Source organism: Telmatherina bonti (assembly GCF_933228915.1).
Source record: "Telmatherina bonti genome assembly, chromosome: 17".
NCBI classification, from domain to species: Eukaryota; Metazoa; Chordata; class Actinopteri; order Atheriniformes; family Telmatherinidae; genus Telmatherina; species Telmatherina bonti.
The window spans coordinates 15,029,085-15,042,766 of NC_136615.1; the positions used below are offsets into that span (position 1 = coordinate 15,029,085).

Here is a 13,682-nt window from a genome sequence, read left to right on the forward strand (position 1 = left end):
CTCTCCTATCTCTGGGGCTGAAGTCGCTGAGGTGGTCAAAAAGCTCCTTGGCGGCAAGGCCCCGGGGGTGGATGAGATCCGCCCGGAGTTCCTTAAGGCTCTGGATGCTGTGGGGCTGTCCTGCCTGACACGCCTCTGCAGCATCGCGTGGAAATCGGGGGCAGTACCGCTGGATTGGCAGACTGGGGTGGTGGTCCCCCTTTTTAAGAAGGGGGACCGGAGGGTGTGTTCCAATTACAGGGGAATCACACTCCTCAGCCTCCCTGGTAAGGTCTATTCAGGGGTCCTGGAGAGGAGGGTCCGCCGGATAGTCGAATCCCGGATTGAGGAGGAGCAGTGTGGTTTTCGTCCTGGTCGCGGAACAGTGGACCAGCTCTATACCCTCTCTGGGGTCCTGGAGGGGGCATGGGAGTTTGCCCAACCAGTCTACATGTGCTTTGTGGACCTGGAGAAGGCATTCGACCATGTCCCCTGGGGGCTCCTGTGGGGGGTACTCCGGGAGCATGGGGTACCGGACCCCCTTGTACGAGCTGTCCGGTCCCTGTACGACAGGTGTCAGAGCTTGGTCCGCATTGCCGGTAGTAAGTCGGATTCGTTTCCGGTGAGGGTTGGACTCCGCCAAGGCTGCCCTTTATCACCGATTCTGTTCATAACTTATATGGACAGAATTTCTAGGCGCAGCCGAGGTGTTGAGGGGATCCGACTTGGTGGCCTCAGGATTGGGTCCCTGCTTTTTGCGGATGACGTGGTCCTGTTGGCTTCATCTGGTCGTGATCTCCAGCTCTCGCTTGAGCGATTCGCGGCCGAGTGTGAAGCGGCTGGGATGAGAATCAGCACCTCAAAATCTGAGACCATGGTCCTCAGCCGGAATAGGGTGGATTGCCCTCTCCGGGTTGGGAGTCAGGTCCTGCCTCAAGTGGAGGAGTTTAAATATCTCGGGGTCTTGTTCACGAGTGAGGGAAGGATGGAGCGCGAGATCGACAGACGGATCGGTGCGGCGTCTGCAGTAATGCGGGCTCTGCGCCGGTCTGTCGTGGTGAAGAAGGAGCTGAGCCAGAAGGCGAAGCTCTCGATTTATCAGTCGATCTACGTTCCTACCCTCACCTATGGTCATGAGCTGTGGGTCGTGACCGAAAGAACGAGATCTCGTATACAGGCGGCTGAAATGAGTTTCCTCTGCAGGGTGGCCGGGCTCACCCTTAGAGATAGGGTGAGGAGCTCGGTCATCCGGGAGGGGCTCAGAGTAGAGCCGCTGCTCCTCCGCATCGAGAGGAACCAGTTGAGGTGGCTCGGGCATCTGGTCAGGATGCCTCCTGGACGCCTCCCTGGTGAGGTGTTCCAGGCACGTCCCTTGGGGAGAAGACCCCGGGGAAGACCCAGGACACGCTGGAGGGATTACATCTCTCGGCTGGCCTGGGAACGCCTCGGGATCCCCCCCGCAGAGTTGGCAAATGTGGCCGGGGAGAGGGAAGTCTGGGCTTCCCTGCTTAGGCTGCTGCCCCCGCGACCCGACCCCGGATAAGCGGCAGAAGATGGATGGATGGATGGATGGATGGATGGATGGAGACTGTCACTATTTTGTTCAGTTATTTATTTATTTTAATGGTTTACTAGAACATATTTTGGTTCCATTTATGCAGCTAATATTAGTTTAAAGTGTTCATATTACCTTGAATACAAAGATGAATATTTAAGTTAACACTGCAGGCACAAGGAGTTGCCAAATGATCAGTTTGTAGCATTCAGAGAAAATATAAACACACAGACAAAGTCTGCAAACACCCATTTACATGACTGTTAATGTAAGAATGCTGTTTGGACGGGTGGTTTACCTTGCAGTGAATCTGCTGGAAGTGAATCTATCACTTGATCTAAACTCGCCTGAGCTGAAATTCAACTCAGTAAAACTAAGAGAAAACTGCTTCCAATTTTCCCTGCAGAAGACTGACATTGGCGGACATTGTTAAAATCAGATGTGCTATTCTTAACTGACAGGCAGTGCAGTATGAAGCCAGCGCAGGGACACTATAGCTGCTTGTATATAGGTGATGGTATGGTGAGGTTTCATCCTTCACAAGTCTGACTTATTCCTCATGGTTATGTTCTGTGAGAGCAGTGAGTGCTGCCTGCAGGGGATTCAGAAAAGTGATTCACTCTGCTAAGAGCACACAGTGCTAGCACAGGGGGAGGTGACATCAACCTCATCTCACATCTTCCCACCGCCAACACTTATCCTGCCCTTCAAAGGGCAGCAGATGAATCGAGATTCTGAAAAAGGCCACTAAAAAAAAAATCCACCAACTGAGGTCACGTTTACCAACAGGCTGCAGAGGAGCAGAGAAAAAGGATCATGCACATATTCTTTTAGGGGGAAAACCTTTCTCTAATGCTTTTAGAGTTGAAGCAGCAGACTAATGAATATAAATCGGTGTCAGGCTCAGATATGGCCAGAATGAAACATCATACTGTGTGCAAATACATCCAATAACAAGTCATAATTTACCACCAAGCAAAGAAATGAGATGTTCTCAGTCTCAAATTGGCCCCCTTTCTTGTCTCGCACGTTCTCCCCCTGATGTACTGCAGCACCCACACATGTCTATGAGTGTGACTAGCTCTTATATTCACACTGGCTCGACTTAAACCATGTGCTTCGGTGTACCAGACACACAGACAGGCAGGCAGATAGCAACAGAGATACATCAAGCTACGCATGTAAATATAAATGCAGACACAGAGCCAGACAGAGCCATGTCCTCGGCTGACACCTTCTCTTCACTGAGATCAGTATCTTCTTGTTCATTGGAACATAGAGACATTTTGTTTAGGAGATGAGATGAAGACAGAAAACGGCAGATAATACTTAAAGAGGGAATTTTGATGGAGACGAAGAAAAGTAAAAAAAAAAAAAAAAAACAGATAAGCAATGAAAGGTTCATAAAATTGGATGAACTGAGAGAGGCACAAAAGAGAAACGATAAGAGAAAACAATAGGGCAGATTGGAGTCCAGAAGGCAGTGATGGATTATTCCTGGCAGTGAAGAAAGAGTTTTTGCTGGAGGAGCACTTTATAAAATCTCTCCTACAGCTCACTATCTGCAGTGATGAATCATAAATTGTGTTTATGGTTCTTCCCTTTGATATTTGATCTGCAGCAGTTGTAGATAATATATACAGATGTATTTATAAAAGGAAATCTTTTGCACAACTTGTTTTATTTAAGGCTTGGCCATATCACCAAATGTTTTCAGTGTTCCTCCTCCCTGTAAGATTTTGATGCACCTTGGTTTTGCAGTATTTTTTTTTAGAAATGTGCTGCCCTCTGCAGAGAAGTAGAGAGACTGCAGAAGAAAATACTTGGGTAGAAAACATGTCATTATCAAGGCGGTCCTTTTTATATAACTGATGTGGTTATGTAAATGAAATGTTTATATAAAATGTTTACAATCTTATTGTCAGAGAGGGGCTCACACAGATTCATTCTCCACTTCCAGTTGGATGTTTGGTTTATCATGCTCCAGTGGGGCCTCTTCGCGCTGGCTGCTCTGAGCCTTTTCTGAACTCTTTAATTGTCTTAGGTAGCGTAGATTTTCTTCAGGGTAGGAGACTGCAGACAGAGGCAGCCTGCAGATGTTTGGGTTCTCAGAGGAGATGAGGAGGAAGATGAGAGTCGACAGGCAGAAAGGCCACGTGCAGGCTGGTAATCCGAGCTGAGAGGGGATGTCGAAAGAGAAGAGAGCATGACACGCTGAAAGACACCTGCAAATTGTGTTTAAGGCTCATCTCTGCGTGGACATTTCTAACTTACCACAGACATCAGTTTCAAAGTTGCTGAAGACAAATATGCACAGAAAATAGCTGAAAAGAGACATGTTTTAGTGAAGAATTATCTGTGGCACTTATAAGGAGTAATAATCAGACTGCTGGCTTACCACATATCAGAGCCAGTGCATGTGTTTGCCATGTGACAGCACAGAAGACCCCTCCGATGGCTATGCAGGATAACACACTGTTATATCCCCACAGTCCTGAGTAAATGTCCCTTGGAGGAGCTGCCAAAGCAACACCTGCGCCACATGTCAGAAGAACACACAATAATCATAACTATTTATATGAAGCAGAGCAAAAATCTGTTCAGAGTCCACAAAGATGGATTTGAGAAAACATTCCATGGTGCTGTTAGACGTTGCAAAGCTCTTTGCAGACTTTTGGCATATTTCTCTGCAAACAAGTGAATCTTTTTACCGACGGTCATCCCAGCAGCAGAGCCCAACATGGCGTGGAAACAGATTGTCGGAGAGCAGAGCAGCAGCGCCAGAAGGATCAGACCTGCTGTCCAAGGATCATCACATCCAAACACTTGGCCAACACCAACTGGCACAGATAAGAATAGCTGCAAATGGAAACCGGGAGTTTTTAAGACTTTTTTTTTTTTTTTTAGCAAGCAGTGCCTCTTACTAGGATGACATAAATGATCCTTTTGAATTGGATAATGTGCAGATATTTATTTAACCTGAGGAATATCAAAGTTTTCAGTGGAGCCATTCATATGCAGGTGTGTTTTTGGTTGGATGTCCACCTGGAAGTGTAAATGGACAGGTTCCGTTGTAAACTGTCTGCATTGTGCAAGAACATCTCAGTGTGTAGTAGGGCTGCACCATACCTGTGGAAAATAAGGGTGACTGGCTCCCGTAGCTGCAATGTGCAAACATACCAAAATATTGAAGGGCAGTGTGAATATAGGAAGGTCCCATTTGTTGGCAACTGAGGACAAAGCACTGGAGACAATCGGGCTGTGAACAGAAGCAGGAAATAAGACACTGAACAGAAACATGAGGAGTGGCGCAAGCATGCAGTGATTGTTTTCCTTTGGGTGGATATGTATGAAAAAATCTTAAAGGTGGAGTATGGAAGATTTTCAATATTTTCAAAATAAATTAACTAATAAAATAACAACAATCATAATTAGAAAGTTTTTTGAACATGTAGGTTCCAGTCTGTTCATATTTGATGCGTTATTAAATTACAAGTTTAATTAATGACAAATGACAAAAAGCACTTTTTTTTTTTACTGGTAGGCAAACATTTAAGAAGGGTCTTTGTCATTAATTAAACTTTTAATTTAATAACACATCAAATATGGACAAACTGGAACATACATGTTTAAAAAAACTATCTAATTATGACTGTAGTTACCTTTTAGTTAATTTTTTTAAAAAAAATATTGAAAACTTACATACTCCACCTTTAATGAAAAATTCAGCGCCTGCTGTTTATATTTGACAAGCAGCACAGACAAAGAGTTACTTTATCCTTTGTCTTGTGTAAATGGTTTGTTGGAGACACTTACCACATCATGGACATGAAGACATTTGGCACTAAGAGCCACCAATACCAGTCTTCTTTAGCGGAGAATATCGCCATCAGCATGCCAACCAAGGTTCCGTTGTAGCCATACAATCCTGCTAAAACAGCTTCTCTGTGGTAAATATGAGAGAGAAAAAGCTGCATGAGAAACAAACTGCGTGGGAAAGTAAAAGACATAACTAAGTAAGGTTGAACTATTTTCATCTGACCTGTTCTGTTTTAACAAGATGGCCGATGCAGTAGCGACCACAGTGCCCAGCAGACCATTCAGACCCCACCAAGGGTTCTGGAGGAAAAGGCCGACCACAATGAGGAGGCCGCTGACAGGGTTGTTGACGAACATGACCTGGGCAACCCCCCGTAAAATGCAGTCCAGCAGCTGGATTGCGACAACTTGTCCTGTTAGAGATGGCAGCTATGATTTTTACAGCTTAAATCTGAAGGATAGTCATCACTTAGACAGGTCACTTACTTTTCACCCACTCTGTGGACTGTCGCATGTCTCCCACGAAAAGCCCAACAGCTCTGAGCAGACAGGAACAAGCTTGAGTTTCTGGTGTAGGCTGGTTGCCGTTCCCCATGTTGTGCTGTGCTGCATGGAAAACAGCAAAACAATAAAAAGCAGATTTTTAATAAACTCACAAACAGCGATGTGACAAAAGTTAGTGTGTGAACAGCATATGCCCCCATATTTCATATGCTTCTTCAGAGCACAGTTTTAGTTTACTTGGTAATGTTCAATCAACATGGAGACACAGACTGTGTCCGAATGAACAACTTCAGCTAAACGTAAAGAAAACCAAGGAGCTTGCGATGTTTTTTTTTGATGACTAGAGCAGGAAAAAGCAGCATTTCTTCTTCTATCTCTTCATCAGTGTGGCTTCAGCGGGGAGGTTGAGCAACATCAAATGCGATATCAGTTTTGAACTGGCCTCTCTGTCGAGAGCACAGTGGAGCTGTAGTCAGCACTGCGGCATCACAGCAAGAAGGTCACTGGTTTGAGCCTTTCACACAGAAAACATTCATGTTGGGTTGATTGATCACTTCACACATGTAAGTCATTTTGGATTAAAGCATCTGCTAAATGGCTGTATAGTAAGTAGAGATGCTGCCAAAGCATCTGCATCTAAAATCTTCAAGGACTGCACAGGCAACTGCAGAACCATTGACTTCACCAGGTGAACAGTTACCTGAGTAGGTACAGGCCTTGAAGACCTTAAGATCCCCGCTAAAACTAAACCAAATTAAAACTAAAATAGAGACTCAGGAGGAGCTTTCAATCTCCTCAACCAGGCCATGCCCCACAATCTGAAATAACCTTTTCGTTACATCCCTGTGTTGGTCATATGTTTATAATATTTACTCCTCATGCACTGTTGCTTCCTTAAATAACCTCAATACTTACACTGCTCTGTCACTCTGACAAGGTAACTCATGTTGTTGAAGTTTTTATTACATTTATATACTGTTTACATTCTGTTATTCATTCAGTTGAACTTCTATTTTGCTTGTATTCTTATTCCTTTTTTTTTTTTAATTTTTATTTTTTTTTAACCTGTCCTGTCCAGCATCTCAGCATACAGAACAGCAATCTGGGTGCCATATTTTTTGCCAGACAGATTTGCTCTGTCAAGGGAGACATCTCATGTATATTGCTGCCCTTGATAATCTGAATATTTTTATTATTATGATAATTATTTTATTTTATTTTATTTATTTATTTTTTTTCATTTTGCAATCATCGTCAGTCTTGATATGGCCGAGCTGGACCTGGCAGGGTACGAGGAAAAAAGAGGAAATGAAAGGAGAAAAAGAGAGAGAGAAAAGAAAGGCATGTCTAAGCTGCTGAAGTCACAGTATTTGCAAAGCAATAGAAAGTACTGAAAAAATACAACAAGACATAAGTAGGATAGTAACAAACATACAAAAATGAAAAAGTAAAAAAAGTAAATGAATTAATAAAATAAACAATTACAATACCAACCGTTATTAAACATACCTACAGAGAGTCATCAGCAACATTTAGTAGGAAGCAGATGGGAAGATGAGCGCTTTGTGGGCGTGCACGTGTGAGTGTTCAACCTGTGATCATGCAATCATGTATTCTTATTCCTTTATTCCTGTTTTAACTTTTCAATATTGCTATCTATATTAGCAATTCTTTCATTCTGTTCTTGCAGTCTGGGGAGTGACTCAGTTAAACATTTCACTGCATATTGCATGTAACAAATAAACCTCTTGAATCTTGAATTTAAATTTAACAATATCGGCTACATCTGAAGTAGTCGGCAGGGACCGACTATCCTGGCTTATCAAAGGTTGTGTGCAGAACTCAGCCACAGACTGAGTGCTGAGAGAGAGAAAGCAAAGTAGAACAACAGAGAATATGGAAAAGGATGGGGGGAAACAAACATTTTTAGCAGATGGTCATTTCCCACTGCCAGTGATGTTGCTAGGTTGCAGAGTAAAGACCCCACAATTAGGCCTTTGTTTTCCCAGTTGAAGCTGACACAGGAGCATTTCACAAAAGGGTACTAAACCCACAAAAACTAAAGAAGGCTCTATTGTCTGCATATGAGAAAATGAACAAAATATTTGGAGAGTAATCTAAACCTGAATACTGAAACGGCAACATGAGCAGAGATATAACCAGGCCTCAAGGAGAAGGGCAAAAATATCTTTACTGTTACCAGCTTCTGAAGGCAGTTTTGGTGCTATGGTTCCTATAAGATTAGGAAGAAGATAAGATAAGATAAGATAAGATAAGATAAGATAAGATAAGATAAGATAAGATAAGATAAGATAAGATAAGATAAGATAAGATAGAACATAAGGAGCAGGACTACTCTTCTTCAGCTAAAGCACCCATGTTTCCATCGATCATTTGACAACAGACATACATCAGAAACTGCAAGGTGCTATGACAAAAAAAAACAAAAAACCTCTAATTGTACACTCCTCACTGAGCATTAGATTACTGTTTTCCTGAGCAGCTGCCAGTCAAGGACACTTTCATTCCAGCTAAAGCTTTGCTTGATTGACAGCAGGTGAAGATGTTGGCTACAGGACCCATCGAACCATCTTACAGTTTGTAGTGCAGCCCTGTGGTGTTTATTCCAAAGAAATAAATACAAAACTTAGATTCAATGCCAAAATTTCTTCCCCATCCAATGGCAAAGGTTGATGAACTGATTGATTGTTTGGGAAGTAATAACTTCTAGGCAACACCTGCCCTTCAGAGAGGATATCCCAAACAAAACATTCCAATGATGTGACATCTGTCAGGATGCCAAGTGGCTCATTCAGCTTCATAGTGATGGACTTATGGGAAGAGCATGTGCAACATCTTGCTGATGTATTTCAACATATGCATGCTGCAGGCTTGTCAACGGTGCCAAGAAATGTCATATTACCAAGGCTAAAGTTGAGATTCTTGGCTATGTGACTGGAGGTGGTGTTATCCATCCTGAGATGGGAAAGGTCGAGGCAACTTCTGCTTTAGGAAACTGCAGACAGGAAAATACTATTTTGTTTAGATTTCATGGTTTTCTCCCCGTAGCCTTGCATTTTAACCTTTCCTGCTCATAACTTTCTGATAAAGACTAAATTAGCACGAACCAATTTATCAGAGAAACATTGGAGTTATTTTTGCCAATAAATCGGTTCTGAAGAGGAGAACTCTGCTCTTGATCTACACAAGTGAAAGTTTCTTGAACTCCTTAAATTAAAAGACTTTAAAAGGTTAAAGGTTCATATACTTCTGTTGATAACATGCATTGATGATCCTGAATAAACATATGACCATGTATGGAGTTAAGCTTCTTTTGTGTAAATAGAGCTTGTTTGGGTAGTTTGGAGCTTGTGTGAGAAACCCAGTGACATCACATCATATTTATGGGGGGTGCATCTGATTTCCTGTCTCTGCTCAAACATATTATAGGACTACACACAGCTGTGAAGCATCAGCAGTAGTTACCCTGTAAGCACTGTTTCATAGGTTGATAACACTGCTGGCAGTTTTTTCTGACAATCATAAGCTTTAAAAGAGAAAAGAGCTTCCTGTGAGTCACAGCTGAGCTAACAACAGTGCTTCAGTGAGAAGAGCTCCACTGTTAAAAGCCATTGAATTAGACAGTGATGACAAGGATTCAGTTCATTGAAAATTAATGTTGGAGATCTCCATTAGCAACATCATCAGAGAGATGTGAAGTACAATGTACATTTATATGTATATGTCTAGTCTGTGTTTACTGGACAGACTTAAATAATCCTCAGATGATGTGTCTTAACACTTCCTCTGACTTTCTGTGCCATTTAATTTCAGCTTGTATATTTGTTAGACCCGGGGTGTGTTGTTATCTGAAGATCTTTGTTTGCTTCCCCACAAAACGAAATCACAAATCCCCTTGCCTTATCTGCATGCTATAATTCAAACATGAGCCTGAACATTCACTTAATACTGCTTCCATGCCTAAAATAAGACTCTGATGTTATCAGACTTTGTCGGCGTCCCTGCTCAGAAACCTAATCAGTGTGGACATGATTCTCTTTTGCTCCCTGAGGTAGAAATAACTCCTGCAGGGAAGTCTGATTTCATATCGAAACCTTTTTCACTTGTCTGCTTTATCATTTTTTTTTCATTTTTAAAAAATGAATTTGTTTATTTTTAAGGAGTGATCAAAGCTGGCTTCCCGTGGAGGTTCCCACTGTTCCATCCTCAGTCATAGCTCTCTGGATGAAGGTGTGGGTATGTTTATGTTCAGAGAGCAATGAACCTCTTGATCTTTCAGCGCTGCCGGTAGCCTTTTTTCTTTTGCGCACCAAAACTTCTAAAATGTCAACAAATAAGGAAACTACTCGACACAACTCTTGAAACAAACATTATCAAGTGATCAAATGTGACGTGATTATTAACTTCTCAGAGAAAGTGTCTTCTAATGTTGTTCAGACAACATAGTTATCTACTTAGACTACATTCTCATTGCACTGCATCATATTTCCTCATGCCTGATGCAGAAAAAACCCAAATTTACAATTCATAAACTCACATAACCTGTTTTCAGATAGCTTAAATTTTCATTTTAGTGCCTTGACTTACCAACTTAATTAAAACAAATACACAAATCTTGAACTTGATGATACAATCTGATGGTAAAATGGTCGTTTGGTAACTGAGCATAGTAATTGTTACACTTTTGCAAGCAGAAACTTTGTTTAGCTAAATATGAGGTTTCAGTTGCTTAACAGTTTTCATGTAGTCAAGCACAAAGTATCAACACAGCTATGGTCTAGGAAAAAGACACCTCTTTGATTGGAGCATATCTCTTTAAAAAACCAAAATGCATGTCAGCATGGATGCTGATGCACATCCATATCACAGCCTGGGTGATTTTTTCCATTTTTGTCACAAAGAATCCATCAACAAAAGCTTGATTTTACCCAAAAGCTGCTGAAAACTGGACTCATCTGACCACAAACCACATGTCCACTGTTTTCCTTGAGGAGAAATGAACCCTTGTTCAGAGAACTGGATCCCCACTTTGTTGATATATGTTGATAAATTGCTTCCTCTGTAAATTAAAAAACATAATCAGGTTGCATTTCTGCATGCAGCAACTAACTGTGTTGAATGCATAAAAGGCTTTTCCATGATTCTTTCTAGGCCATGTTGTCATATTGGTAGAAGGCTCAAAGGTCACGGCCATCCAACTTTGATGAATATGACTTGACTTGGCCTTTACATGCTGAGATTTCCCCTGACTCTGAATCTTTTCTCAGTATTGGACTCAAGATGCTAGGAGACCAAAAGTAATTTGGAATCTTGCAACCAAAGCTTTGTTTGATGTGGACAGTTTACAATACAATACAATACAACTTTATTTATAATGCACTTTAAAAACAACAATGTTGACCAAAGTGCCACAATGTGGGGGGGGGGTATTTATAAACCCAGAATAAATAACATACATGAGAACAATTAAAAGCAATCAAATGAAAACAATCGAAATAAAATCAGATCTTAAAAGTTAACTTACTTTGTAGAAAAAGCCAGCTTAAGAAAATGGGTCTTCAGTAAAGATTTAAAAGCAGATACCGAGGAGGCCTGTCTAATGTGCAAAGGAAGCTCATTCCACAGTTCAGGTGTTACCGCCTCAAAGGCCCGGTCCCCTCTGAGCTTCCATTTTATCCTCGGTACAGACAGAAGTAGTCGGTCAGCTGACCTGAGAGACCGAGAGGGTGTGTAAGGATGGAGGAGCTCAGGGAGGTGCTGCGGGGCAGCACCATTCAGACATTTAAAAAACAAATAAAAGCAGCTTAAAATGGATCCTAAAGTGCACGAGCAGCCAGTGAAGAGATGATAAAACTGGGGTGATGTGCTCATCAGTTTGCCAACATTAAACTTTTAATTTATGCATAATATATTAATGCATTAAATGCTAAAAACCCTGTGTTTCCTTACTCCTGCTACCATGCCCAGAAAACAGCCAACAGGCTGTGTTGTTTGAAATAAACAGGTAACGGCCAATAATTCGCCGTCTTCATTTGTAAAGACAGCCTGTACCTGCCAGTTCACAGATGTGAAATGTGTTTAGTAGACTACTTCACTCATTGTCTGACATGGACGTGCTCAGGTCAGGGCTTTAAAAGAGCCTGGAAGCCTCCGATGTCTACTAGAGGTTTTCCTCTGAATAGAGACTGGAAGGGACTTTCAAAACATACTTTATCATGTCAGTCATCACAGTAGCCAATGATTAACCATTTCTCACATTTTTCATGTGACCTTTCTTTTTGGCATCACTCATGTGTGAAATAGTTGAAAGGTACACATAGCCTGCTTTTAGATGAGAGATAAACCCCTTCCTTTAGACTTTTGCGGGAACAGAAAAATCATTTAAAAACTTTAGCCAACACCACATTATGTGATCGTTAAAAACAAGTTCATGATTTTTCAAGTGACGGCTAAACAGTCATCCTGTTTGTTTTTTTCCCCACTGTGTGCAGATTAGACTACTGTACAGGGCAAAGGTCAAACAGAAAATGTGAAGGAATACCTACATGATGTTATAACACAACCTGCCTGCTCACATGTTCTGTAGGCCAGTTATAAATATAAATATCTGTGGTACATTTAGTCATTATTTACATGGCCTTGTGCAAAGCTGCCTTTAATTTTTAAGCTCAAGTCTTTTTTATAGTGTTTTTATTTATCCTAAATGTAGTTTTATTTTCATTGTTTTGAAGTGTCTAACTGCTATGCTCTTTATATTCTTCTAGATGGAAAAATTTTTATGTGTAAATGTTCTATGTGTATATTTTATTGCTAATGAACACAGAAAATCCTGGTTGAAATAAGAAAAATTACCAAATTTAAAATAGATAGATAGATAGATAGCTAGATAGATAGATAGATAAATAGATAGATAGATAGATAGATAGATAGATAGATAGATAGATAGATAGATAGATAGATAGATAGATAGATAGATAGATAGATAGATAGATAGATAGATAGATAGATAAAGGGGTTAAACTAATCAGCAAAAGCACTGAAAATAATTTACTTTATACATGCATCAGTTGGTAAATGTTAGTATTTTACAAAACTTTCCATCTTAACTGGAAGTGGGGTTTGTATTTGCTTTCTGCATCACTTCCATCAAATATGCGTTACATTCATAGACTGTATATAAAAAGATACATCCAACCCATCAGCTAATAATCAGATAACAGAATAGCTTATATATTTTAGACATGGACAAAGTGTTATTCAGATCCCAGACACTAAATGCAACCATTTAAATGTGTAAACATCTATTCATGTTCACACTGAGAGGCTGCAAAAGATTTACAGGGTGCCTGATTTCTGTTCCATTCACTTTTATTTGTTTTGTCTTCAAACAGAGGAGTCAGCTGAGAGAGTGAACAGAAGCAGTGCTATTTTCATCAAGTGTCATGGGAATCATGGTGCTATGACAAAATGACAAAAAGGGAAATTTTTCTTACCTCTCAGGGGATCTTTCAACTCCCAAATATTTTTACAATCTGCACACTTATTTTAATTTTTGGTGGAAAAAACAAAACAAAACCCAGAACAAACAACAACAACAACAACACACTAAACAAAACTCAACCCTATCTCTTTTCCAGTGGTCTCCTTCCTCCAGTGCTTTCCAGCCTGCAGCCAAAACCAATGTCTCTCCACACAGCTGCTAATCTAGGATAAGAATGTTCTTATTAAGAAAGGATTTCCTGACGAAGCAAAACAGTAGCCTTTGTTTCTGGAATCCTACTGGGAAAAAAGGAGAATTAACAGG

The 13,682-nt window shown here is 41.0% G+C and overlaps 1 protein-coding gene across 3 annotated transcripts; it reads right to left on the reverse strand.

Moving 5' to 3' along the window:
* Positions 1-1,801: 1,801 nt before the first annotated feature.
* On the reverse strand, positions 1,802-13,536 carry LOC306768366 (urea transporter 1-like). Of its 3 annotated transcripts, XM_079256694.1 has the most exons (11): positions 13,372-13,536; positions 11,403-11,588; positions 5,840-5,959; positions 5,577-5,766; positions 5,351-5,479; positions 4,664-4,793; positions 4,514-4,579; positions 4,246-4,393; positions 3,933-4,067; positions 3,809-3,858; positions 1,802-3,710 (listed from the first exon to the last, which is right to left on the reverse strand). In XM_079256694.1, exons 3-11 carry the CDS (start codon positions 5,946-5,948, stop codon positions 3,468-3,470), a joined length of 1,200 nt encoding a protein of 399 aa, XP_079112820.1. In that variant the 5' UTR covers positions 5,949-5,959; positions 11,403-11,588; positions 13,372-13,536; the 3' UTR covers positions 1,802-3,467. The 3 variants fall into 3 exon arrangements, with proteins under 3 accessions (XP_079112820.1, XP_079112821.1, XP_079112822.1); XM_079256695.1 differs by lacking the exon at positions 11,403-11,588; XM_079256696.1 differs by lacking the exon at positions 4,514-4,579 and having other exon boundaries at positions 4,715-4,793.
* Positions 13,537-13,682: the final 146 nt, after the last annotated feature.